Source organism: Ornithodoros turicata, chromosome 1, assembly GCF_037126465.1.
Source record: "Ornithodoros turicata isolate Travis chromosome 1, ASM3712646v1, whole genome shotgun sequence".
In the NCBI taxonomy this organism is placed as follows: Eukaryota; Metazoa; Arthropoda; class Arachnida; order Ixodida; family Argasidae; genus Ornithodoros; species Ornithodoros turicata.
Genome location: NC_088201.1, coordinates 181995930 through 182021361, shown reverse-complemented (window position 1 = coordinate 182021361; position 25432 = coordinate 181995930). Strand labels below are relative to the sequence as shown.

General features: G+C 44.9%; 1 protein-coding gene across 1 annotated transcript in view; it reads right to left on the bottom strand.

Moving 5' to 3' along the window:
- The window catches only part of LOC135391491 (uncharacterized), a 57705-nt gene that overhangs the window by 18877 nt on the left and 13396 nt on the right, over positions 1 to 25432 (bottom strand). Inside the window, exons 5-8 of the mRNA XM_064621758.1 lie at positions 25002 to 25096; positions 15444 to 15555; positions 2307 to 2369; positions 769 to 907 (exon numbers count right to left, since the gene is read on the bottom strand). Coding sequence (XP_064477828.1) covers positions 769 to 907; positions 2307 to 2369; positions 15444 to 15555; positions 25002 to 25096 — 409 coding nt within the window. The remainder of the gene's footprint in view (positions 1 to 768; positions 908 to 2306; positions 2370 to 15443; positions 15556 to 25001; positions 25097 to 25432) is intronic.

Here is a 25432-nt window from a genome sequence, read left to right as displayed (position 1 = left end):
TTCAGGATTTTTTAAAAGTGGAAAGGTGTTCAAGGAGGGTAGTCTCTCAATCTGCTATCTCGCCTTTGCCCGAAATTCCCTAATTAAAAAAATAATTAATGAATTTCAGGTAATTAGTCATCTGGTAGTTACATACTCTCTTCCAGAGGATGTCCGCCCGGCCGTAGAACTCAACTGCAAAAACAACATCTATGCTGCTCTCACAGTTTTTTTATATAAATTCTGGTCAATTTTTTATAGTGTATAGGTGTGTTTATTAAGTGTGTGTATTAAGTGTATAGGTAGAGGAAGGTCGAACAAGGAGGGATAGATATATATATATATAGACGCCGACAGAGATTTTAGAGAAGTTAGGAACACTAGTTCGTTTAATCGGGAGATATTAAAAGTGGACGAGGGTCGAAGCTTCCACAGTGGCAATGACTCCGTCAGGACAAAAAGAAAAAAAAGGAGTGTGTGAAAAAGTTGCGAATGTGGCGATAGTCTTTTACGTCCGAGTCGGACGCAATCAGGACTCTAATCCAGGCACCGATTTAATCGGCGGTTCAGCAAAGTTTTCCTCGAGCGCAGTAAGGTAAATGTCGGCACAGTTGCATGACAAGTTGTCCCAGGACACACAGTGCTGCCCTGAGCGACACGCTGCCACAACGGCAGAGCTCTCAACAATAACACGTCATCGACCGACTAAACAATTCTGCAGGCAGCTCATTTAGTCCGTACAAGCGCTCTACACACCGTGTGTTGTATTGGAATGTAGGAACAACTTACCAGGAGATCTGGGTACAGGTGGCGATGGTGGCGGCAGAATTCTTCCACGCGGAAGTCGTAGACGCCAAAGAAACTGGGCATGCAGCAGGTGCTGCTCGTGCCGTAACATTTCCTTTCCTGCTTACCGTCTAGTGCGTCTCTGCGGATACATACACAATTTGCAGGGACCAGTCAACGTTCACTGAACTCATCCACACCGGACTTAACAGACGACACAAGGGGCCGCACACACACGCATAAAAGAGAAATATTTTCAATAATAGCGCACGTCTGTTCTCTATGAGAGGGAATAGCAGGGCCGTCAGCGGGACCTGTTGTTAGGGTGCCCTCTAATACAAAGGCTCGAAAGGCATGTTCCAAGAGACGATTAGCAAAGCTCTAGAGCATCTGGACTGTTTGAAGCACAGGACAGTTCTAGCTCTGGTTCTAGTTCTAGGCGGGTACCGTTAAGACTACAAAACTATAACTTAAGGCTGGTTTAGGGTACGACGTAGTCTTCACCCGTCGTCGCCCGCGTTCCGCTCCGACAGCTATCGTTCGCTAGGCCACGCTTCCTCATCGTACCGGGATCGTAGTCTGACGCGATTCGGCGCAGCGCAACGGAACTACTAATCCATTTCGTAGTGGGGAAGCAGTCATATCAGGCAACTGTACCCAGGTGTTGGAATCCGACTAAGGACAATCCATGTTCTCATGGTTGGTACTGTTATGTTCATACTACTGTAACGCTGTTAATACCCTCAGACATGGACCCTGAATTGAAGAACAAAGTTGCACGTCTTCTCAGCTGTCCTCCTCCTTTTGCTTGTCTCAATAGTTCATCCGTCGTTTATTATATATGCACGGATGCTCACTAACATCTATTATCAAAATCTCAATGGGAGAATCCATCTTGGGAAACGCGAGTCCGCCGAAGCCCACAGCTCGCTGGCCACCGCCAGATGTAGAGCATTGCTCTGCTCCCCCGACGGCGGTTGACGATGCGTCGCCGCGATGCGTCATCGCCGCGCTGCGCTTCGCCGAGTGTCGTCGAGCTATGTACCCATCAGGGGTAGCTCGCGATGCACGGTGGAGCGCTGCGCGTCGTTACGTCCTGCTCCATTGGACTTTAAACCAGCCCTTAGGTTTCGAGAACCCCCTTAGTCTTCTCGCCGTGCATGGGAACTTCCTTCGGTATCGAAGATGCAGAGCGTCCACCGGCAGGTGGTCAGGGACAATATCCAAGAATAATCCACGAGTGAAAATATCCACGAGTCTGACTTTTGTCTGGGAACGCCTGGACTGAACGTCTGTCTGTCTATTCGTCTGTATCCTTGCAGGGTACATCATTCACGCGATTCTTTCTATGGACGGGATACTGGTATCAAATACACTTTTCAAGAATTAAAATCAGGAACACAACATTTGAACAGGGCATTCTGAACCCGTATCGTGTCCGATGTATGCCACGGCAATCTGACAGCAGTATCTCACTGTTTCCTGCATGGTTGTACAGCACACAGCCATCGCCCGCTGCAGGAGAAAAGACTCTCACTTACTTGTAGTTAACCCTGTACCGTTGGCAATCCGTCCTTAACGAACCATTATTCCTCCCTCCAATGCTGAAATCAAAACACTTCTGTCACACACTTCCGGCACAATGGTGTCTACTTATACTCAGAATTTCGGAGCGGTTGGCATTGTGAAGAGCCGTTGCGTCATTGGGCAACGCCCCGTTTAAATAATAGAGTAGGGGTAGATAACGCCACCGCAAGACTGTTGTACATATCAGAACCAATTACTGCAGCAGAGGGTGTCAGTAGACGGTGATAACGTGGTGAGCAGATATGAGTAATCTGTACCCTGCTGTTTAATTACATCTTCCCCTGTATTTGTGAACAGGAACTAATTAATCCAATTAATTACAGTAAATTACCCAGACTCACGTCGTTCACGGGTACAGATATCTATATATCCATCTGTCTATCTATACAGGGAGTTGCCTCAGGACAGAAGCCGCCGATATTTCGAACAGAGACTGTTCTTCTTCTGGGCACCGTCCTCATCATTGGCATGGTATTTAAAGGGTTAAGTGTGACGTGTTTAAAGGTTCATGCGAATTGTGGGTCAACAGCCCGGAGGGAAGAAAGGTTCCGTACGGGTTTTTACGGCCGGAGTGAATGGCTGCTTTGTTAGAGTGTGGAGGGGATTATGTGAACGTAGTGATTACCTAGATCACTACGTTCACATAATCCCCTCCATACTCTAACAAAGCAGCCATTCCCTTCGTACATTCTACCGGTTCGCTGGATCGATGGACCCATCTATCTATACAGGGTGTTTCCTTTTATCAGCAACACATTTTCATAAAAAGTGGAGTCTCCTTATAGGGCGGTTTTACTTATTGCATTCGATTACTCAACGGGGCTGCTACTAGGAATCAAAATTTTTCCTCGGTTGCGGACTAATTAACAGAGATATTTTAATCATTTTTTTTAATTATTGACTTTAGGGAGCACATTGCAATTGCAATACTAAAGCCTGATCATCACATGATCCGCTCGAACCACAGCTGAAGCAGTACAGTAATCTCAGCGCGTGCTATAGACCCAAGTATTTCACCCTGGCCGTCCGCTGGAAACAGAAAGCTACCACAAAAAGAGCGACTGTGACGTCGATATCTCCGCCCTCAGAAAAACGTCATACGCGATGTTGGCAAATCCTTACCGCGGTACGTTTCAAAATCTTTGTTTTGTTTTTCTTTTTTTCTTCCTTTCGTTCCTTCATGTGTTCGCAGTCGCTTGCCCTATCAGTCAATTCATTCTGGCGGACACAGCTCTTGCCCTTCCCCCGGTACGATAAGCGCTGATATGTAGTGGTGACGCGCAAAGTTCTTTGCAAGCAAAAAAGAAAACAAAAGAAAACGAACATCTGGAAGCGTTACGTTTTTCTGTGACGGTAAGTGAGGGCGGAGATATCAACGTCATCGTCGCTCTTTTTGCGATCACTTTCTGTTTCCATCGGACGGCCAAGGTGAAATGCTCAGGTCTGTAGCACGCCCTCAGACTACTTCAGTGCTTCATCAGTGGCTCGAGCGGATCATGTGGTGACCAGGCTTTCATATTGCAATTCCAACGTGTCCCTAAAGTCAATAATTAAAAAGTTGATGACAGTATCTCTGTTAATTAGTTAAAAATTGAGCAAAAAATTGCATCCCCGTCGAGCAATCCAATGCGAAAAGTAAAACCGCCTTAGGGCAACTCCCCTTTTTATGAAAATTTGTTGCAGATAAAAGGAAACACCCTGTATATATAGATATAGCTTAAAGGGGTTGAAACATCACACGGCTGCGAAGTTGAATAAAAGTAAATTAATAAGACGTGAACGACAGATTAGAGGAAAGTTAACAAAAACTAGTTAATTTAACGACTAATATAACGCAAAGATTATAATATGCTATACAACGTTTCTCAGAATGGTCGAAGTTTCGACAGTGGCATTGTCTTCGTCAGGACAAAAGGCGATACAGGGGTTGGACATTGCTTAAATAGGTTCGGTAATTGACGTCACAATCGGTGCAAGTACGCCACATGTCGGTCTTCAGTCAGTCACGTTCCCGAACATTCCACAAGTGCGAGTCCGGGTGGTGATGTCATTGTCATCGTTCTTGGGGAGCCAGCTCATGGTGAGCTGTGCACAGGCTGTCCCGCGTACTTGCACAGATTGTGACGTCAATTACCGAACCAATTTAAGCAATGTGCAACCCCTGTATCGTGTTTTGTCCTGACGAAGACAGTGCCACTGTTGGAACATCGACCATTCTTTTAAACGTTTCATAGCATATTATAATCTTTGTGTTATATTAGTCATTAAATAAACTAGTTTTTGTTAACTTTCCTGTAATCTGTCGTCCACGTCTTATTGTTTACTCATATATAGATATATATATGTATATATGTGTAAATAAACTTGTGGTATGCAGCAGACGGTGTAGGCAAAATAGATAGGTCTGTAGCGCGCGCTGCGATTACCTCTGCGCTTCTCCAGGGGTTGGAGCGAATCATGTGGAGATCAGGCTTTAATATCGCAATCGCAATGCACTCCCTGTAGTCAATAATTTCAAAAAAATGATTCAATATCCCTGTTACCCTAATTGAGAAAAAATTCGGTTTCCTGGTAGCAGCCCAGTCGACTAATCCAATGAAAAAATTAAAAGCGTTCTAAGGCAATTCCCTTTTCTATTAAAATTTTGTTGTAGCTCAAAAGAAACACCCTGTATTTGAAAACAATTTCTAATTACGTAAAAAGTGGCTTGCACTCCGCCGCAGGCAACAAGGTTGCGGAGTTGCCACTCCACAGTTGGAATGATTCCGGAATCATTCCAGATTTATCGAAGTCCGGACCACCGCGAATTGGATTGGACAAGATGGGGTATATGCAGACCAGCTGGTGGATGAACTCCATAATGCCTGAGTCTGCTGAGAGTAAAATCCTGAGTATGGGCACAGAGAAGGACTGGGCGGTGAGCCCAGACTCAAGCTCTTACATTATGAAATTGGATTGGAATTACGAAAACTGCCCCACGAATGGAATGGAATGGGAATGCGATTAGGCATCATTTCGCAGGAATGGCCTGGCTTCCCCGCTGGTAGTCTTGGTTTCAAACCGCCGGTTTCTGCCCTCACGCCCTTTGCGCACACGCGCCGCACCTGGACGCGGTCAAGAGCGATAAGCTGATAAGTGCATTAACAAAAAAGTTCGGAAGCGAAATATAGTTGTGCCACTTTCGTCCCCGAACAAAATCGTCCACAAACCGGATCGTCCATATTATCGAATACCAATGAAATAACAACAACAACGAAGGAGGTTCATTGAAGAAAGGTCCCGAATTAGTGCCTGCTTGCAGGTACGCTTGATTGCATATCGATATAAGCTTCGAAAAACGTCAGCAACACGTAGAGCCTGCTCTCATCACCATTGGCCTTAAAGAATTGAAGAGCTTTTTTGTAGTCCCGCTTGAGCCATAGCTGATGTAACCGTTGGCTTGACGTTGGTCAGGTCGTTGACGCCAGAACCTGAACTTGCCATGACAGAAGTACCGTCGGCTCTGTTCTCGTAAGCTGCCGAGCGACTGCACTACGTTTAACTAAAATCACAACGCCTTGTACGAGGGCTAGTCGCACGTGGACAGGTTCGGAACAGTTATGACATCATACTGAATTTTGCAGGCCCTTCACATCCACAAATAACCCCCTTTCCAGTTATAGTTATTGTAGACGGTGAAGAGGGTGGGCATAGCTCTCTTTGTGCAAGGAAACGTCCTGTTTTAAAAGTTATTCTGCAGAATGTAGGGAGTCTCTTGCCCTCCATACCGATACCGTACATAAAAACCAGACGAAAACGCGTGTGCTACGTATGGTTTGTACCTTGCTGGACCGTCCATTGTCCGGAAAGCGAATTTTCACATTAACGAGACGAAAATGCATAGAAAAAGTTTAGTACTCACAAAAATCGCCCATAAGTCGAGTTGTCCATATTAAAGGGACTCTGACCAGAAACTGTGGGAGCTCTTTCGTACTTGTAGTCGATAAAGCACCCAACAAGGACTCTCCATGCGAAAATTCACGCATTAAAACCCCACGGTTTCTCTAAACTCGAATTTTAAACATTCGATTTCATCCGAGTGCAGCACGCCTAGCGTCAAACCGAGAAAACATACGTGTATATAGAATATCCACCCCGGCCCACCATCAAGATGACGTCAACACGGGGGCCACTCGCAACACCCACAATTGGCTCAAACGCGTCACGTGGTCACGCAATATCTGTCAATTTCCTTCGTGAAATGGTATTTCTACGTTAATATGTTTTTGTTACAGAGCCTCAAGAAGAAAAATATACCCTGCATTTATCACCTGCAACAGTTTCTACGATTTTCTTTTCAATCTGTACACGGCGTTCGATATATGCTTCCGTATCCGGTCAGCTGTAATGGATGCCGTATGCCGAGCTTGCTAACTGCGAACTTGTGTGACTCCCGGTTCATCCTCTTTGTTCGGGTCATTGGGTTGGTGTTGGAGTTGGTCACCATATTCTGAACGTTTCACCTATCGTTGCGGTGTACTGTTCTTGATCTGCTGCGAAGCGATGAACCGCAACGGCAGTCACTCGCCTCAGCGAACTTCTGTCTGCTGCATCTCAAAGGAGCATGGGGACCTGATGATACCTTCAACTAAAAAAACCAAATGTGCTCTCGTGTGGTCCTGACGGAAAAGTAGTATCAACAAGGTTAGCACATTTATTTTTCAGTTCCAAGTCTACGTACTGAAAACCATGCAGGTGCAGTCGATCATTCTCGTAGCTGTTGTGTAACGCGTATGCTTTCTTACATATCCCACAGAACCCTCCACTTTTTCGACCAAGTTATCGTTATGAGATCCTTCTGATGGCTTCTTACTAGGCTATGCCGCTCCGAAGCATTGAGATGACGAAGCGTCGTGGTAGCTGCACCTCTGCCTTCGAAAGATGAATCAGTCATTCCACACTGTGCTTACTGGCTTTGTATAGAGTCTGGCAAATCCGACAGACTTGGACTGCCTTTTTCAAGAAAGTTTGAAATGTAAGTATGTGTATATTGGTTTCACATATCCACCACATATAGAGCGTGTGTATGATTGTACTTTATATGCTACAGCGTATCAGCGTACATTATTATTCAACACGTAGTGTGGCAAACTCGACATCAGTCACACAAAGCTAACAATTGCCTTTTCTTCAATTGCTTATTTTTATCATATCATGTTTTTGTCTATATCTCAATTTACCAACCAACAAAGTACATTATTTTAGTATAATCATCTGATATTTAACAAGTCACAGTTTTACCATGGTTTTGGCACACTATAGCCCGAGTTGCTTATGCGTCATTAAATTGAATCATCGTCATCTTCAACTGCCATTATTCAATTCTGCTTTTTAAGGGTTCGTGTATTGACGACATTCAAGCCAAAGTTCATTGTGTTGTCCCACACCTACTAGAGTGGTTAGAGGCAAATTCATTAACATTAAATCTTACAAAAACTAAATATATGGTCTTTAGTTCGTATCGTAAAGCTGTTAGATTGTCGAATTTTAAAATACAAATCAAAGGGGCAAACATAGACTGTGTTAATAGCATTAAATACCTTGGTGTCATCCTAGACTCTCATTTGCACTGGAAGCCACATATTTCGTATATATGTTCTAAGCTTGCACGGGCAAATGGCGCACTATTCAGGGCGCGACAGGTACTCTCAGTTCCTATTCTCAGAACTTTATATTTTGTAATTTTTCAATGTCATTTGTTATACTGTGTAGAGTCATGGGGGCATACCTATCAGTCTTATCTGAACCCAGTTGAAGTTCTACAAAATCGTGCAGTCCGTATTATATCCAATACATATCCGAGGATCTCTTGTTCTAGTCTGTATCAACCATTAGGCATTCTGCCATTTAATCTTTTATGCTTTGAGAGAACTGTATTGATGATAAAAAATTGCATTATGAATGAGGGAGCTGTTGCTGGAGTAAGGCTTATATCTGTTACACGCACGAGCCGTGCTATGTTGGAACACCACTTTAATGTTGCGCAGTTCTCGAATATATATGGTAAGCGTCTTTTGCGACACCAAGGAGTTATCAAGTGGAACTCTCTGCCTCTATATGTTATAATGTCCAACAATTTAAAATTAGCTGTGCGAAGGTTCCTACTGAATAAGTGTTAGTATTACTGTTTCTTGATATAAGTGTTAGTTGGTATGATTACGTTTTTATGTTTGCTGTCGACTGGATGTCGGTAGCTTGGCACTGACATTTGACTGTTGCTGCTGTTGAACATTGTTACTGTATTTTTTCTTTCTTTACCGGATCGCACTAGCCTTAGGCTATGATCCGTATGGATTATGCAGTTATGTTGCTTAAAGCATGTGTCAAAAAAAAGAAATAATAATAATAATAAACATGGTCCGTTTGACGGCAAAAAAATAACAATTGAAGTGCCAGGTGGATATAATGATATGGCAAGATGTTTTTTTTGCTGTCATCCTGGAATTGCTAATTTCAGAAGAGTAGTCACCGTGAAGTTTGTTTTCGTTTTCAGAAACATTAAGAGGACTAAAACCAAACACTTTTTCTTTCAGAGCATCCCTTTTGCACCTGCATTTCAATTCCAATCTGTGTTACAAGAATGACAGACCACTCAACAGAGATGAACATCTGAAAGTGAAAGAGGTGGAATGAAGATGCGTTAATCTGTGTCAAAGGTTCTTAGTATGTGTGCGAGTCGAGGACATAGGTCTCAAGCTTATTCCTGTCTCCAGAAGAGGTGACAACTATGCTCCTTCTATCTATTAACCAGCTCCACTGTTTAGGGTTCCCTGTAAACTAATGGAGCACATCATGTACTACCACGTTGTCAACCAAGTTGACTCTGTCAATTTCTTTTTTTAAATTCCAGCATGGCTTTAGAAAAGGGTATTCAGGCAAAACTAACGTAGTGGAATTCGTTCACAGCATTTCAAACTGTCTTGATTTCTGGGTCCATGTAGATGTAGTATTCTTTTTATTTTGTAAGGGCTTTTGACACTGTGCTCTACGCTCGCGTGTTGGCCAAAGTAGCCTAATTAAAATTTGATCCTGCTACCTGGATATGCAGTTTCTCAACTAACCGTAACTGTGGCGACAACTCGTAAGGAGAACCTATCATATCGCCACCATGCAGCATTTGTTATATTATAATCGCTTCACATTTTAATCTAGTCAAAAGCAAGGCCTTTTGGTGATCGGTCTTGTATAATTACGTGCCCCTCCGCTATGTGACACCACACTGGGTTCTTCAACCTATGAGAGAGAAATAAATATATTGCCAAGTAAATTGTCTACAAGGCTCGTTATTCCATTTCGCCACACTACCACAAGCAATTGTTAGAGTAGTGGCCCAGGGTATGAAGCTCGCCACTAATCATCATTCAAACAAAGTTCATAATGTAAAATGCTTTACTCAGAACATTGGCTTAACACAACAATTAAGAATAAAGAGAGTAAACGCTTCATTGCCTATCCAGGTGGCATCATCCCTCCAACAGAGAACAATCAAAAACAACATCAAAGGAGTCAAATCGGTGGTCCGCATTCCTTTCATCCAATGTATTTCATACGCTATTTGGAGGGCACTGTGCCCATCAGGCATTTTGACTGTGCATATCAAGTTGAGTGCATAGAATCTGATACAACCTACATTGGCGAGATAGACAAAAGACGTGGGACAAGACTAAAAGAGCCAGGGCTACTAATGCTTAGCTTAACTAAACAGGACCGAATCAGTCTACCACTGCTGTCCTAAGGGACATATATTTTGATGGTGCAGTAACCTTTGCTCATGACTAGCGATGGGACCCTAGAAAGTTCTTAGAATCCTGCTTTATCAGGCGTGATGCTTCAGCCTGTAATACATACCGTGGCCCCCTATCGGATGTGTAAGATTCCCTCTTAGATAGGCTGATGTGCTCATCTTTGGCCTCTGTTGTACTGATGATGCCACCCGGAGAGGCGACAAAACGTTTACGCTCTGTTTTTATTCGTTGTGTTGAGCGGTGTTTGCAGTAAAGGACGCTACATTATGAGGTTGTCACCCGGCTTCTGGAATATATTTTCAAATAAAGATGTTGTTTTACAAAGCTCAATACATTGCAGAAATCATTCTTGTTGCCTATTGTTTTGGGGGTGCCATTCTTGCAGTCACATGAAGCACTGAAGGGCCAATTTAAAAAGTAAAGGCAGTCTGACTTATGTTCTTGCCGACATGGCACAGCGTATGTACGAGGTAGCTCCATTTCAGAAGCCTGAGAACACTCAAAGCAATTAGTGTGCTAGCATCAGATATGGTGCACAGCATTACATATTTGCTTTTGCTGGGGCAACTAAGAAGGGTGGATAGAAAGGCAGTTACGACCTGTTTCCACAAAAGACACCCAGATTCATTAGCAATTTCCTCCAAGAGAGCCAAGGCTATTTCTAGATTACTAGAACATGGGTACCTGGTTATAAATAACAAGAATTCATCTACCAGAAGTCAGTGTTTCACACACCCTGCTTTCCATCAACACTATTAAAAGGTGTGACCCCCAAACCTGCACAAAATTCCTGGAGAGTCTTTACTGGACACTGTTGCTGTCCCTCTCACCAGGTGCGCTCTATGAACCCGATTCACAGTTCTGGATGCACTGCCTGAGCTAACTTCAGCATGCTTTCCCAACACGAATGGTAACTGCTATGAGGAGTGTTGTACTTACTGAAAGCAACATGAAATGCTGTACCTTGACAGGTAACGTTGATATCCTTCTTAAGACCGTAGAGAGATGTTCCTTGCTCCCTTTCTTCCAAATCTTACTATCAGACGCAAGCCCACTTGCCACCAAGCAAATGAGATGTTCCTCACAGTCAGTGCAATCAAGGGAATCTATCACTGAGGCTCAGAAAAGCTGTTTTCCATCGGGATCTGATCCAGCACTGAGCCGTGAGTAGCCCCGTGAAAGTACCAGGGTTTCTTCGAATTTTAGATGTGCCAGCATTTGTTTTCCTCCCCTCCTTCTTTTTATGTAGTAACTGATTACTTTAGCCTTGTACTGCTTTGGAGAGGCTATATGCAAAATAAGGCATAGTGTGACTATGTACAAATCTTCTGACAATGTCTATGTATCATTCACACAAAGAGAGGATACGTGTTACATCTTTTTCCGGTTTTGATATTTATTTATTTATGAATATATCTCAAAGGCCATTGCAGGCATTACATGAGGGGGGACATCAACATGGGTCACTTAACAAATACGGAAGTTACAAGGAACATACATATTTGGAAGACAAGACTCTATTTTTTGTTCGTTCATCAGTCTTGCTCAAGAAATTGTTCACTGTAGCAATGGTACACAATGTCACGAAAGGAGTGCTCATCTATCATTCCGCAAGACTCATTAAAAAGGACTAGTGTTGTGTTTCAACACAACATGTTGAACTCATGAACCATGCATCATCCTGAGAGCTATAGATCATCCTAAATACAGATGCTGAATTATTTTAAATGTGATAGACGAGCTGTGCGAAGAGGTACCCCCAGTTAGGATCTTGGGTACTTGAAGCCTGTGGCATTTTCTGTGGGAAAGGCTTGCCAGACCCTCTTCACTGCACAGGCTGGGATGACCATGATCTTGTTTTTTCCAAGCTTTTGCCATACTCACCTTGCAAACTGGCGATACGCAGTGTATCTGCATCGTCTACACAGATGTACATAAAATATAGTTTAGGCAAATAGGTAACCGGTTACAGTACAGTGTGTGTGCATTGTCATTTCTACGTGTACCTGAGAGTAACTGCAGTTTACCTGCCCACACCTTGTACATTACTACACATGCTGTGTTCTTTTAGAACCCAAAATTGTACTACTTTTCACTGAATCGACAATCAAGAACACTCAATATCGCTAAAGACCTACGCTAAAACCTTATGCACAGGGCAATACATAAAAACGTGACTCAGGACACATCACACTGACAATTACAAAATTGCCTATATTGGTTTTCTCCAGTTCAGAGTCGTGTACTGTATAGCCTTTTTATGTGCTGCGCCCTGTACTGGAGTTTTTAACGACTCTATTGCAGGACCAAACCAGTTTTGGGCGCCCAAATTTTAACATCGTTCGACAAGGACACATGTGACTTACTTGTGAATACAGTCGCTCATAGGTTCGCGTGCCCACGGAGTTCAATATGCGACCTTCAGGACAGTCATATTGAAGAATAGAAGTTGAAAATCTTTGTGGGTTGTAATGCCCTCATACTGCAGTCATTCGGCAGTGTTTTCGAGCTCCTTGCAGCACAAGCATTCGATCTCCTTCGGCATTATGACACACCAGCCACACCGGCACCATGAACAGCAAGTGCGCATTAGATATCAGAACACGAAATTTCTGCGAACGTTTACATGTTCGATCACAGTGTGCGTTAAAAAGCTCATCGCTTACCTGAAGACAGGCGACTCATGCTGTTTGCTTCATCTGTAACTGATGGTCGTAGAGCTCTAACTTCGTCTCGCATTCGCGGCATCAGCGACGTTTCGAAAGCCTACCGAGCTGTTCAGCACGCAGAATTTTCTTCTCGATGTCTCGATCGCAGAAAGGTCAGAAAGAAGTTCCGGGCTCGAAGTCTCCGCATTTCTGCCTTCGACGTCCATATTGAAGATCGCTTTCCGGACGGATGCCGGCGTTCTCACAAACTCACTAACAACAGAACTTCCGGTCCGGGCGCCCAATGAAACGTGGCCCTCGTGACTTCGTCACGCACACGGAAATTGGCGGATGTCCACTGCAAAGAGGCTAGATTTCGGCCCCGATTGCGCGAGTTGAGGGGGAAAAGCGAAGCCGGTTTTCAGCTCCCTGTTTGGCAAACTTTGCCTCCGCGCACAGCCAAAATATTTCGCGTGTGGCTTGGAGGCATATTATACCTTCGTAATAGATGCAAACGAAATATTTGTCGAACTTCTGGTCAGAGTCCCTTTAACGACGCACGACTGTACCTTGTTTTTATGATTTTTTTCCGTGATCAATTAGAGTCACCAAATAGGGGTACAGAGTATAATATTCCATTCCCGCGTCGGAGCCGGAGTCCAGTGTCCGCGATTGGGCCCCCCGATCGTGTCACGGGGTTTCTCCGCCGTTCCTGCTGAGTCACATCCACGCAAAACCGGTTTCCTGAGTTGCGAGCTGGCTCGACGGAGCGTTGTTCTCCGCCAGGAGAGGTGGGAGATTGGCGTCCCGTTGCTAGGCGACGCAGGCGCGGCTGACTCAAGATGGCGGGCTCGCTCACCGGCGTGGCTCAGTGTCGCTACCGTGCTCCCTATTTAGTGACGCTAATGTGAATCTCGTCTAGCGCTGCCGGGGTAGTCGGTACGGTTAAGGGTCCCTTTTTTCTATTGATGGAATTGAAGGAATGGAATGGGCTTGCCAAGCTCATTGCCTTGCCAAGAGTGGGAATTGGCCGTACCTTTTCATTTCCAGGAAGTGAAACCAACGGAATTACCACAGTTATTTCCATTCCTAGGAATGGAACTGGAATAGATGACCCCATTCCGCAACCCTGGTAGGCAACATGCTCGGTGACGCATTGGCTCGTTGGTTAAAGAAACGGAAGCTGCCGTCTCTACCACTTCGTATTCAGCCAATTCCACTGCGAATGCGACTGCCTTGCCATCTCTTGCATTCTCCTGCGAAATGGTCTTGCAGTCCGGCTTACCTTGACTGAAACAGTCTACTCCAGTTCGGAAAGGCACACGCCGGGTGACTGGCATTGAGGCATGACGTCATGATACACGCAAAATGGCGCTTCTTTTGCATCGACGAAACCGAACCGTAAAACGCAATGTTAACAGACTCTCTGGCTAACAAACGTCACCGTGACGTAATCACGACGTTGGTTGACTTTGCGACAGAGCGGACGGAGAACACAGCTGTTTCACAAAGACGTATTCCTTCACAAATGCCAAGGACCGCTTCTTTGTACTAATGGTACACACAAATGAGGCCACGTTGGTATCTTCATTCGGGTTCCCTGTCTACTGGGGAAGGAATACAAAGCTCCGCACAAGGGTTGGTAGCATCGTTTCGAAAGACAATGTCATAATCCTGTGCGGAATTTGGTTTGTTATTACCACCTAGTTCGCGCTGGCATCGCATGGAGACCCCACGTGCACTCCGAGAGAAACTCGTGCCCTTTTGGTTCCTGAAGATGGAAGAGCCCGGTAGCCATCTTTAGAAAGGGCTACCGGTAGAATGGGTACTTATTGGATTTTTGTTATAGTAGTTCCAGTCTACAAAGTTGGTGGCGGTGTCTCACGTCATTTGTTTGTAAACGGGGAGAGGTTTATTCCCAGTGTTCCGCAACAACCACGGACTATAAATTTTGTGTTCTGCCTTTTCCCTCTTCTTCCTTCTCAAGTGGAGTCTCCTATCGGTATCCCCAAACGATTTGCCCAGTCATTGCTGGAAGTCACTTTGTGGCGAGTCCTGGGTTACGAGATTTGGCTACTTTGCGCCAAGGTGGCAACTTTCTGACCGTCGTGGCGGCAAAATTTGGGAAATGGCGACTTGGCTCTTTTCTGACTACCTTTCTGGACATTTCTTCGCGTACCACATAGGTTGCAAGTACGCAAGGTACGTGCTTTCCTGTATCCACAAAATTAGCCAGGAGAGAGCTAAGTCGCAATGATCCTTCCATTTGTCGGTGCGATGTCCTTCGAAATGTTTTGCTTGAGTGCTAAGGCTTTTGACACTCGATAAGGAGCCTTTTCACTCAACGCATGACGCGTGCACAGCACCAGATATGCAGAAATGGCTACATACAAGGGCTACTTTTGGCTACTTTTTCATAGCGCGTTGGAGATTTTTCATGATTCTCATCCGGCAACTCTGGCGGTGATCAATAAGGGGAGGCACCAGCCGGTTCCTCTGCAAACTCCGTGGAGGTGCACCTCCATGGATGTTCCAGTCATGGATGTACAGCATCGAAAGGTTCGGGGATTCATAGACCAGCAGTTACCGCGAAATTGCGAAAATTTAAATATTGTTCCACATGAACTAGGGTATTTATATGGGGCTGGCGTCTACTTACAGCTTCTCCAGTGCCACAAACAGGTCTTGATATACCCCGTAGCTGAACGGGTAGTCGAAGAGGACGATGGTTTTATATTCCGTGCACATCCTGGCATAGTACTCAATATAATCTGCAAATAAGTTTTTTACGGGTTTACAGTTTAGACGCAGCAACATGGACAACCACCTGTGACGTGATGAAAACTCTGCGCACTCAACCAGCTCTCACTTTCTCAAAGCACGTAAGCTGTTAGACAAAAATGTTAGGTTTCTTTCCCACCGCATGTTCCTGTCAGATTGCATTTCTCACAATGTTACTCCCAATGGATTTGCCCTAAGAAACCACCCTACTTTTGAATTCCATTCCCCACGCAATGCCATGCGATGGTATACTGTCTTAAATTATACTTCATTGGAACTAACCAAGATTGCGCAGTATGAATATTCTTATCTAACAAAGGACCTTGACAACCAACTTCGCCAGATTTCACCTCTACTCACTCCCCTTGATTTTTCAGAACTAGAATCCTTTGCATTCAAAAAGGCGACTGAAATAAATAAAGTAAAATTCAATAAAGCGAAGAAACTTGACGTAATATTAACACCCCTTGATCCCCGATACATCTTGGAGTCGCTCTTGCCTGTCAACCCATTACCATCCAATGCCACAAACGTAGTCTTCAATCTTTCTAACGCCGAATTGAGTCAGTCAGAGTTGGATGTTCTGTCGAAAGGCCTCAGTTTCGCTCCCACACAGACAACCATAAACAAATTTGAAGTACTCAACGATTTACAGAGCTTACGCAGAAGAATGCACCTCCGTACTTTCTTTCATGACAAATGCACAGATAAAGCTGAACCTTTCAAACAAACTTCTTCTTGGACACCTGATCCCAGCCAGACCAGCCCCCTCATAGATAATTACATTCAAGCCGTCCATAATGACATCATGTCAGCATTTAACAATAGCCCAAAATCGCATCACGGTAACCTCTCCTCCAAAGATAAAGCTGCATCGAATCGCCTAAAATCGCGAGATGATATTATTATTAGACCTGCCGACAAGGGTGGCGGCATAGTTGTTCTGAACACCTCCGACTACATAGACGAAGCCCTACGAGAACTTAGCGACTCGAAATTCTACAAAATCCTAGATAAGGATCCCACCAAATCTTTTTGTTGCATTATTAACCAAACCATAGACGCCCTCTCGCGTAAAAACCTGGTTCCCTCTGATATATCTAAATTCATGAAGCCAAAGAACGTTAAGCCAGGCAATTTTTACCTTCTGATCAAAGTCCATAAGGAAAATCACCCAGGCAGACCTATCATTTCAGGTGTAAATACCCCGACAGAGAAAATTTCTTTAGTTGTAGATAAGTGCATCAACCACATCCCTCCTCTTCTACCATCATATGTTAAGGACACAAAGGATTTTCTCGGCAAGATCGATTCACTCAACAATCTCCAGCTCAATCTTAGTAATGTCATTCTAGCGACCATGGATGTAGTATCCCTGTACACTAATATCCCTCATGACGAAGGACTTAAAAGTGTTGAAGCGTTTCTTTCTTTACATCCTCCCAATATTCTCCACAGCACCGCTATAATTCCACTCTTAGAGTTGGTTCTGAAATACAACAACTTTACCTTTTCGGACACCCATTATGTACAGATCCACGGAGCAGCGATGGGTTCGCGAGTTTCCCCAAATTATGCTAACCTTTTTATGGGCCAATTTGAACACAAAGCACTAGAATCGTTTGATATACGTCCCCTAGCATACTATAGATACATCGATGACATATTCATCATCTGGTCTGATGACGAAACGTCTCTAAAACGATTTTTTGAGCATTTCAACTCGCTTCATCATTCAATTAAATTTTCATGTCACTTCTCACACCAATCTGTGAACTTCTTAGATCGGGCTCACTTGTTACCGAGCTTTTTAAAAAACCCACAGATCGACGCCAGTATCTCCATTTTGACAACTACCACCCCCAGAAACAGAAAAGTAACATACCTTGTGGACAGTTTTTGCGCTTAAAACGTATATGCTCAGACCAGGAAGATTTTTCTAAGCATGCACGCGACATGACTAAAGCCTTCGTAAACCGTGGTTATCCTCCCCCTCTAGAAAGTGATGCCCTCCACAAATCAAACTTACAGGAAAGAGGTGTCCTACTAGCACCTAAAACTAGAATAGAAAGCCCAAACTTAGTTTTCACCACTCAGTTCCATAAATCTCTCAATAACTGTAAAGCAATCCTAAACCGCCATTTAAATATCCTTCACGCTGACAGGAAATTGAAGGAAGTTTTCCCGCAGGCACCCACGGTCGCTTTCAAGCGACAGACGAACTTGCGTAACCTACTAGTATCGTCAAAGATTCACCATCAACCCCCTAGTTGTGCTCCTTGTGGCAAAACACGATGCCAGACCTGTAAATTTATTGTTTCGTGTACACAGATTGATAACTAGAAAAACAACTTCACTTTTAAAATAAAACTCTCTCTTAACTGTAATTCATATAATGTATGCTACATAATCTTCTGCACCAAATGTCACGTTCAGTATGTCGGAGAAACTTCTAATTCCATGCGGGAACGGTTTTACGGACACAAAGGGGACATTGTTCATCAGCGACCAACCCCTGTTTCCTTGCATTCTAACCTTCCTGAGCACGACTTAAAGACACACACTTAAAGATAGTCATCTTAGAACCGGGCTTTCCTGACAACAACAAACGCAAAAACCGAGAGTCATTTTTAATTGCTAAATTCCAGTCCTTGACTCCACATGGTCTCAATGTTTTTTCTGGCCCACTTTATCACCTTGTTTCCCCGATTTTCCCGAAGGGTCCAAAAGATTGCCCGTCTGCTAAACATAAAAACCCTTGACCTATTTTTCACCTACTGCAGGAGACCACATGTGTATCGGTCATTTGACCACATGAAGCAATCCCCTTTAGTATTGTATAGTGCATACCCCCCCTTTTTTTTACCAACTCCAGGGCCCGCTAACTTTACACTGTGGTACATATACCTTGTGTTCTCAGCAGACATGTCACAATTTCTCCAGATTTTATTTTGCTTTGCTCATTACTTTTTCTTTTCTTCTTCTTTTTTTTTACCCATTTTAAGAATGTACACCTTTTGCAAGACCCCTAATAGCCGATAGCCTTTTCTCAGTTTCTGTACGGTAGAATGCAGGCTAAACACGAGTGCTGCCATTGTTTATCTTTCAAACCCCAGCAGTGTAATATTTCTTCCAGCAGTCTTCTTTACGATGTTCGCTCACCTGAGATCTCTCAACGGTTTTGGTCTCCGGTAACGCTCCGACTGTACACCGCTTTCTTTTATATTTTCGTTTTCGCGCCCTCAGTCCTCTCTAATAAGAATTTGTATCTCCTCCTCACCACCTTCGCTGTCCCCTTTCTCTGATGTACATTAGTATAAATATCTCTACCAAGTGTTCAATGTATCGCACCTGATGAAGGACGGACTCCGTCCGAAAGCTTGTTCTTCAATAAAATAAATGTTTCAATCTCTTTAAATACTTAGGTTATGAACATCACTATAAAGCCAGCATAACGCGACAGCAAGGCAGTGGAAAAAATACCTGAGTGAGCGCAATAACAAAACGCGCTCCAGTACCCACACCGTAGTACTCACAGCTACGTTTAATATTGTGTCTTACACTGTCTCCGGGTAGTTTGTGTTTGCTGTGAACTATTTTTATCATGACGGCAACTGATGTTCTGAAGCTTGAACACATAGAAAGGACAAATACACATCATACAAAGCCTCAAGTGCCTAAGAAATTAATGATGAAAAAAGGAAGTCACCGAGAGGGTTAGCCAGGGTCCAGAAGATGTGGGTTCGAGCGCTACAGCTGGCCACCCTTTTCGGTGACTTCCTTCGTTCATCATTTATTTTCATCGTTTTATAGCGCACTACCGACAAGCCCGGACATCGACACTCATGGATTTAATCTGTCATCGGATTTAACCGATGAGATTGTTCGGGTGTTGCGGCTCCGGTTATGACAACTCAGAAAAACTCGGGAAAAACTCGGGAAAAAGGTGCTGACGGCGAGGTTCGAACCCCTAGCTCCCTCGTGACTGCCGGTCAAACATGCTGCTGCTGCACCGCGACAGCAGGGCTTTCTCCCGAGCTAGGGCGTAGTGGCAGCATATGTGGCCGGAAATCAGACGGCCCAGGTTCCAATCTTAGCGTCAGCACCATTTTCCCGGGTTGTTTGGTTTCATCGATTTTGTGCGCTGGAGTCTTTTGTGTTTGTGTTGTCCCTATTCTTGGTCCCTGGCCACATCCAGCACACCAACGCTCTCCCTCAAGGCTCTCTTCACCTTCCTGGACACCACAGGACTTCGATCCATATTGTGAAGGGGCTCATTATTTTGTTCCCCGCATCACCACCAGCAGTGGGGTAGAGTATCGCCCCCGGCGATTAAACTCCCCAGTCATCATTCCGTAATAAAGGTGTTGTTCTTATTTGTTTGTGTTGTTCATGTTTGCAGTTCGGCTCAGCTAATTTCTCCTTGCTTACCTAGTCTTATCGCCGCCGGCATTCATTTCGTATCTCTTGACTCTCATTTGCGCCTTCGCTGAGGCTATACCGATGTCCTTTTTTAATGCGTGAGCATTATAGTCCTCGCTACGCAAGAATCGCGGCGTGATCTGTCTGTAGTCACAGCGCGGCGCGCATGCGCGGTGAGTGGAGGGGGAAGGAGAGGGCGCGTGGAGAGTGCGACGCGGCCACGGCGCCGGATCGTCAGCACTCGGCAGTAGTGATGGGCGATAGTCATCCACACACTATCGATAGCACTATCGATGATGGACATGTCTACTCATTTGAGTGTCGACGGTTTAGATAGTTTCACCTACCGATATTAAGCTAGACACAGTCCAAACTCGCTTGCTGCGAAAATGTAGGAGTCACATCTCCGAGTTGTGTATCAATCTAGTCGCATACATTTATTTATAGTTGCACAGTACATATCTTTTAAATAGTTTCGCGCCTTTAGCATGAAAAAAAAAATCGATTGCACGAGACAGACGAGCTGCTCCGAAAAACGGACGGGAACTTCTGTTCTGCTACAACCAACAAAGCACAGAAAGAGATTTCGTGGATTGTTGTGCGGTATGCGTATATTGTTATTATTACTCAGAGCAGCCGCATACGCTGTCAAACTGTAAGTAGTTTGTGTTACTGTCACAGTAATACGGGTTTGTACTTAAGGGCCACTAATTCCTCTTCACAAATGCCAAATTTATAGAAGCGTGTAGATATATACTCCGATATTTCGTATTTCTTGAACTTCATATTTTATTTCCATGATCCGATTTTTTCTCCTGAGAGGTAATTATGAATCACGAGCAAAACGCGATTTTCGAACTCCATGCGAAAAATGACAATTCGGAAGCTTTTGTTTCCGATGGAAATATCTTCGCTTTCAAGAGAGAGAGAGATTATGGGTTTAATGGCACAAAGGCAACAAAGGCCATAGAGCGCCAAACTACGGGGAGTATGCTTTCAAATGGAGAGTGAATAAACAATAATTCGCACGGGTGAAACGCGAACTCATGTGTATTTTTAAAAACATACATGAGAAAAATTTGAAATTCTTAGTCAACAAACTATTGATAGTTTGCAGGAATCAAACGCGAAATCAGCAAATTTATTTCCAACATAAACCTGCTCTTGCTCAGATTTTTCGCGGTGAGCGAACTCTTGATAGTTTGCTGTAGCCAAATGCGAATTCAGAAAGTTTCGTTCTTAAAACACACCTGGTCAAAAACTCAAAATTCGCATAAATTTTCGCTTTCAAAAGAAACAAGATAGAATTTTAAATTCGCAGTGAATAAAGTATGGATAGATTGCTGCCAGGAGCAAATTGCTGGATTGTCTTGGCTTAAGCGACGTGAAGCTCCGTGAAGTGCACCACCGACGCACAAATCACGACGCAAGTGCACACCGACGCAAGTGCACAAGTCATGGTACTATCGATAGTCCGAAAAACTATCGCGATACTACTGACATTCCGGTTCACTCGATAGTTGGACCGATAGTTGGATCGATAGTATCACCCATCACTACTCGTCAGTGCACAAGGTGGTGGTCGACACGTTCAGACGTGTCTCCGTGGGCGCGCCATGGGCTATAAAAGCTGTGCGAAGGAGCAGCAGCGGCGAAAGAAGGCTACGAAACTGCGCCGCCAAGCTGAATCTGAGTAAGTCAGGAAGGCTCGCTTGGCTGCGAATGCTGTCTCGCGTTAGCGTTGTGTAGGATCGTGTAAAGAGTTGTGTGGCGTTCGTGAAGAGTCGCTGAAGGAATGTGTCGCGTCGTGAAGGAAAGTTACCAAAGTGTTTGCAAGTTTTAATGCTAACGTATTTGCGTCGGATCCACCTCTGTTTTTTTTTCTTTTTTGCCCCATTGGGGGAAGACATGCGTTTAATAGGAGGGTGAGTGTATGCATGGTTTATAGGAGGATATGGTGGAGCTTCTTCCTTTCTGCTCCTATATACAATTAACTATTGACCAGAGTGTCGAACCGAAAAAAAATATGGGTTCGTGTTCGCGTTGCTTCGATTTCGTTCCGGTTCTGTTCCGGTTGGGCTGCACCAAAATCGCACCGGTTGGGAAACCCGTTCCCAGCCGCGAATCGGTTAGCAAACCTGTTCAACACTGCCGCTTTCATATCTCCATAAAAGTGCTTTTATCATGAAATGCGTGACTAGCAAGTGCAAGCCGGCAAGTACATTGTATATGTACTTGCTGGCATGCGAGCTGTCCTCGACTAGGAGTGCACGATTAAACTCATATGCTCAACGTGCAGCCACAGAGCTTCGGCTATTTTTTCTGCATTTTTTTTTATATCTACCTGCTGGCTTGCAGTGCGGCCGGATTTCTTGCGTAGCCAGGACTATAATGCTGACGCATTAAAATATAGAACGTCGTAATCTAAACATGCCACAAGTACCTGGCGGCTTTTCGAGTCGTAAAACACGTGCTTTCGTTTGTGGTAAGAAGAGCTGCGCACATGTGCAGTTGAAGTGGAACTACTGCGAACTTTTTTTCCGAATGATCCGAAGAGTTCGAATTTCGCGAAGTTTTGCGTATTCGGGCATAAAAAGATTCGCGTCTAATCAGGCTCTACTTATTATTGACTTCCGAGAATCATCTCCTAGAGAGATCGACCAGTCGAGACGCGAGGCATGCGACTCCAAAAAGAATGTAACAGAGAGAAAAGAAGAAGGCGCGTTTCTTACGATTCTTTCTTCTTACGATAATGAAGAAAAGAGAGGAGGAGCCCTACTGCTCTGAGAAGTGAAGCCGAGTTTGGGAGCCACTCCAGTGACATCAACGCTCGCTTTCCGGTTCATAAATCTCTATGGGAGCCCCCGACGCATAGTTTCGGAATACTTGGAGGGGTGTGGTGTAGCCCCCGAAGTGCCCCCCAAAGTGGCGTGTGCAAAGCGACCTCATTTGGCTATTCAGGTCACGTGACCCTCGCGAGGCTCAAAAGAAGTTACGGCTCATCTCCTATCCTCACGTCACTTGCCCCACGCTTCTCTCTTCTGTCGAAGAGCCGCTGGGGCGCCTCCTTTCCTTCTGTCCTGCATGGATGAGTGGCATGACGTCCCATACTGAAAGCTGGGGGAAGGAACTTTCCTCATCCGCGAAATTTAAAGGCAGAAACGCGCCGACCTTGTAGTCCGGTTGACCTTGACTGGAACCGGCTACCCCACTTCGGAAGCTCGCATGCCCGGCGACTGGCATTGATGGATGACGTCATAATACACACGGAAATGGGCCTCTTTTGCAGGGACACCAAAACCGTACGGCTAAACGCTGTTAATTCCCAGTGTTCTGTAACAACCACAGTGGCCGAGATTTGCGGACTATGAACTTGAGTTCACACAAACGTTGTAGAACCAATATAAGCACCACCAATATAAGCAAGGTTTCTGTCCCTCTGTACAGAACTCATCTAAAGCGGAGCTAGCGCCTTCAAATCTCCCCGTGCCTTTCAGCCTGCCATTTTGGAGAGGACTTATAGCCTCGATATCTCAACTCCACGGCTTGTCTCTCCTTCCGGCCAAATGGGTGGAGCGATGACGTGTGTGACGTCACGCCGAGGTCCCATATGTCCAGGCGGCAAAAAAAAGATCGAAGAATGGCCAAACTTTCTCAATAAACGGCTCCGATGCTCGGTGGACCGTCGCATTCAACGGAAAAATACATCACGCCAAACGTTTCAATCCAGGTCCCCCAAGGTCGCCATTTTCCCATGTATTTGTTCCTATCCCGATGCGTGCAATGCCGGAGGCCGCCCTTAGATACCCCATTGTTAGCAGACGTTGGCTTGCGTTGCATTGTAGCGCGCTAAAGATCCAGTTGAAGCACAATCCAAGCCAGGCCAAGTCACCGAAGGAGAAATGGACGACTGCGCCTGCGGCGCCTGGTACGACAGGTACGCTATGTGGTGCACGCAGCCGTGCACTAGATCCTTCCGATCGCTCAACACGTTTAAAAGCTGGACCAAAAAGTGAAACCCGACACAGAGAGTTGTTGTACGCGTTTTACTTGGACATATAAAGACTAGATTCATTCGCAGAAACAACAAAAACATTTTGCCGCTAAACTTATCGCGCTGAAGTGATCCGGAACGGCAACAGTGGGGTATCTAGTGACGGCCTTCTTCGTTGCACGCTTTTCCGCGGTGAGTCTGGGGGACCTGTTTCAATCCCCAGGCGCTTGTCGTCTGCTCCGGTACCCCCACACGAGGTGGAAGCTCAAAAAAGCTCGTTGGCGTCAGACACTACTCCGGATGCGTTGCGTTCATCCACAGATCCACAGGGGTGGCATCCAATGTATTGCTCGGTAGACGAAAGCGTGCTGGGCGAACGCAATGCATCCTGGACAGGTCCTGGTCTCACGTCACAGCAAATGTCAGGACACACGTGACCTTAAACATGGCGGCGCCCTTGATCGGCGGCCAAACCGTTTGTAAACAGTGCGGTTGCTGTTTCTGGACGACGTTTTGGATGTTTTTTTTTTATCACGGTAATTATTTTTATTCGATAATCTCACACTAAAACGCGCAGTTTTACACATAAAGCCTCGTATTGTTGACAACAACTTCCAAAGATGTGATCACGACCGCGCGTTACGACTTACCGAGCCAATGCCATGTACTTAAACTAAGGTGAGATGGGCTACCATGCTGCGAAAGAAGCACCAGATAGTTTACGCTGGCCAAATACGGCTATCTCTTGGTGTTATGACGGCGAAAAAAAGTTGGTAAGCGGCAAAACGACATGTAAACAAAGTCACATGACCTCAATTTAACGTTTTCTATGACGTGCGACCAGGACAAGATGGCAGTTTTGCCAAAAGCACTCACTGGAGGGTAGTTATAACAATGGCGGGTTCATGTCACCCCTGTGCGTTCATCCCTGAAACAGTCTCACTTAGAAGCGCCTACTTAATCCATCCCATGATAAGACTACTATCCCGCGTTGGGGGCGTCGCGAACTTGTATACAAACTGAACAGTGATTCGTTCAACAGCCCGCACCAAAGTAGATAAAGTAGAATGTTTCTAATCTTACATGAGGTGTTTGCATCCCTCGTCAGCAGGTTCCTGTCGGAAGAGAGCATCAGGCTATGTTACACTTGCAATCCAATGCATACGTACACGTCATTAGATAACGCTCCTGCAATACAGCAGCTTCATAACTGGAACGTTTAGCGTTAACGAGAAATGCATTTAAAGCTCAAGCATTGAATTCAAGGCTCTTTCAGAAGTTTGCATGTTAGACGCTTGGTGGCGCTACAGGGACGCCTAATCCAGAGTCGTATATTAAAGAGAGTCTGGCCATTAAGGGGTGATGGTTATACCTGAAGCTTCACCCACTTTTTCAGCTTTCTGACCGATGGAGTGTTGAAATATGGGACGCTGTCGATCAACCTATCCTCA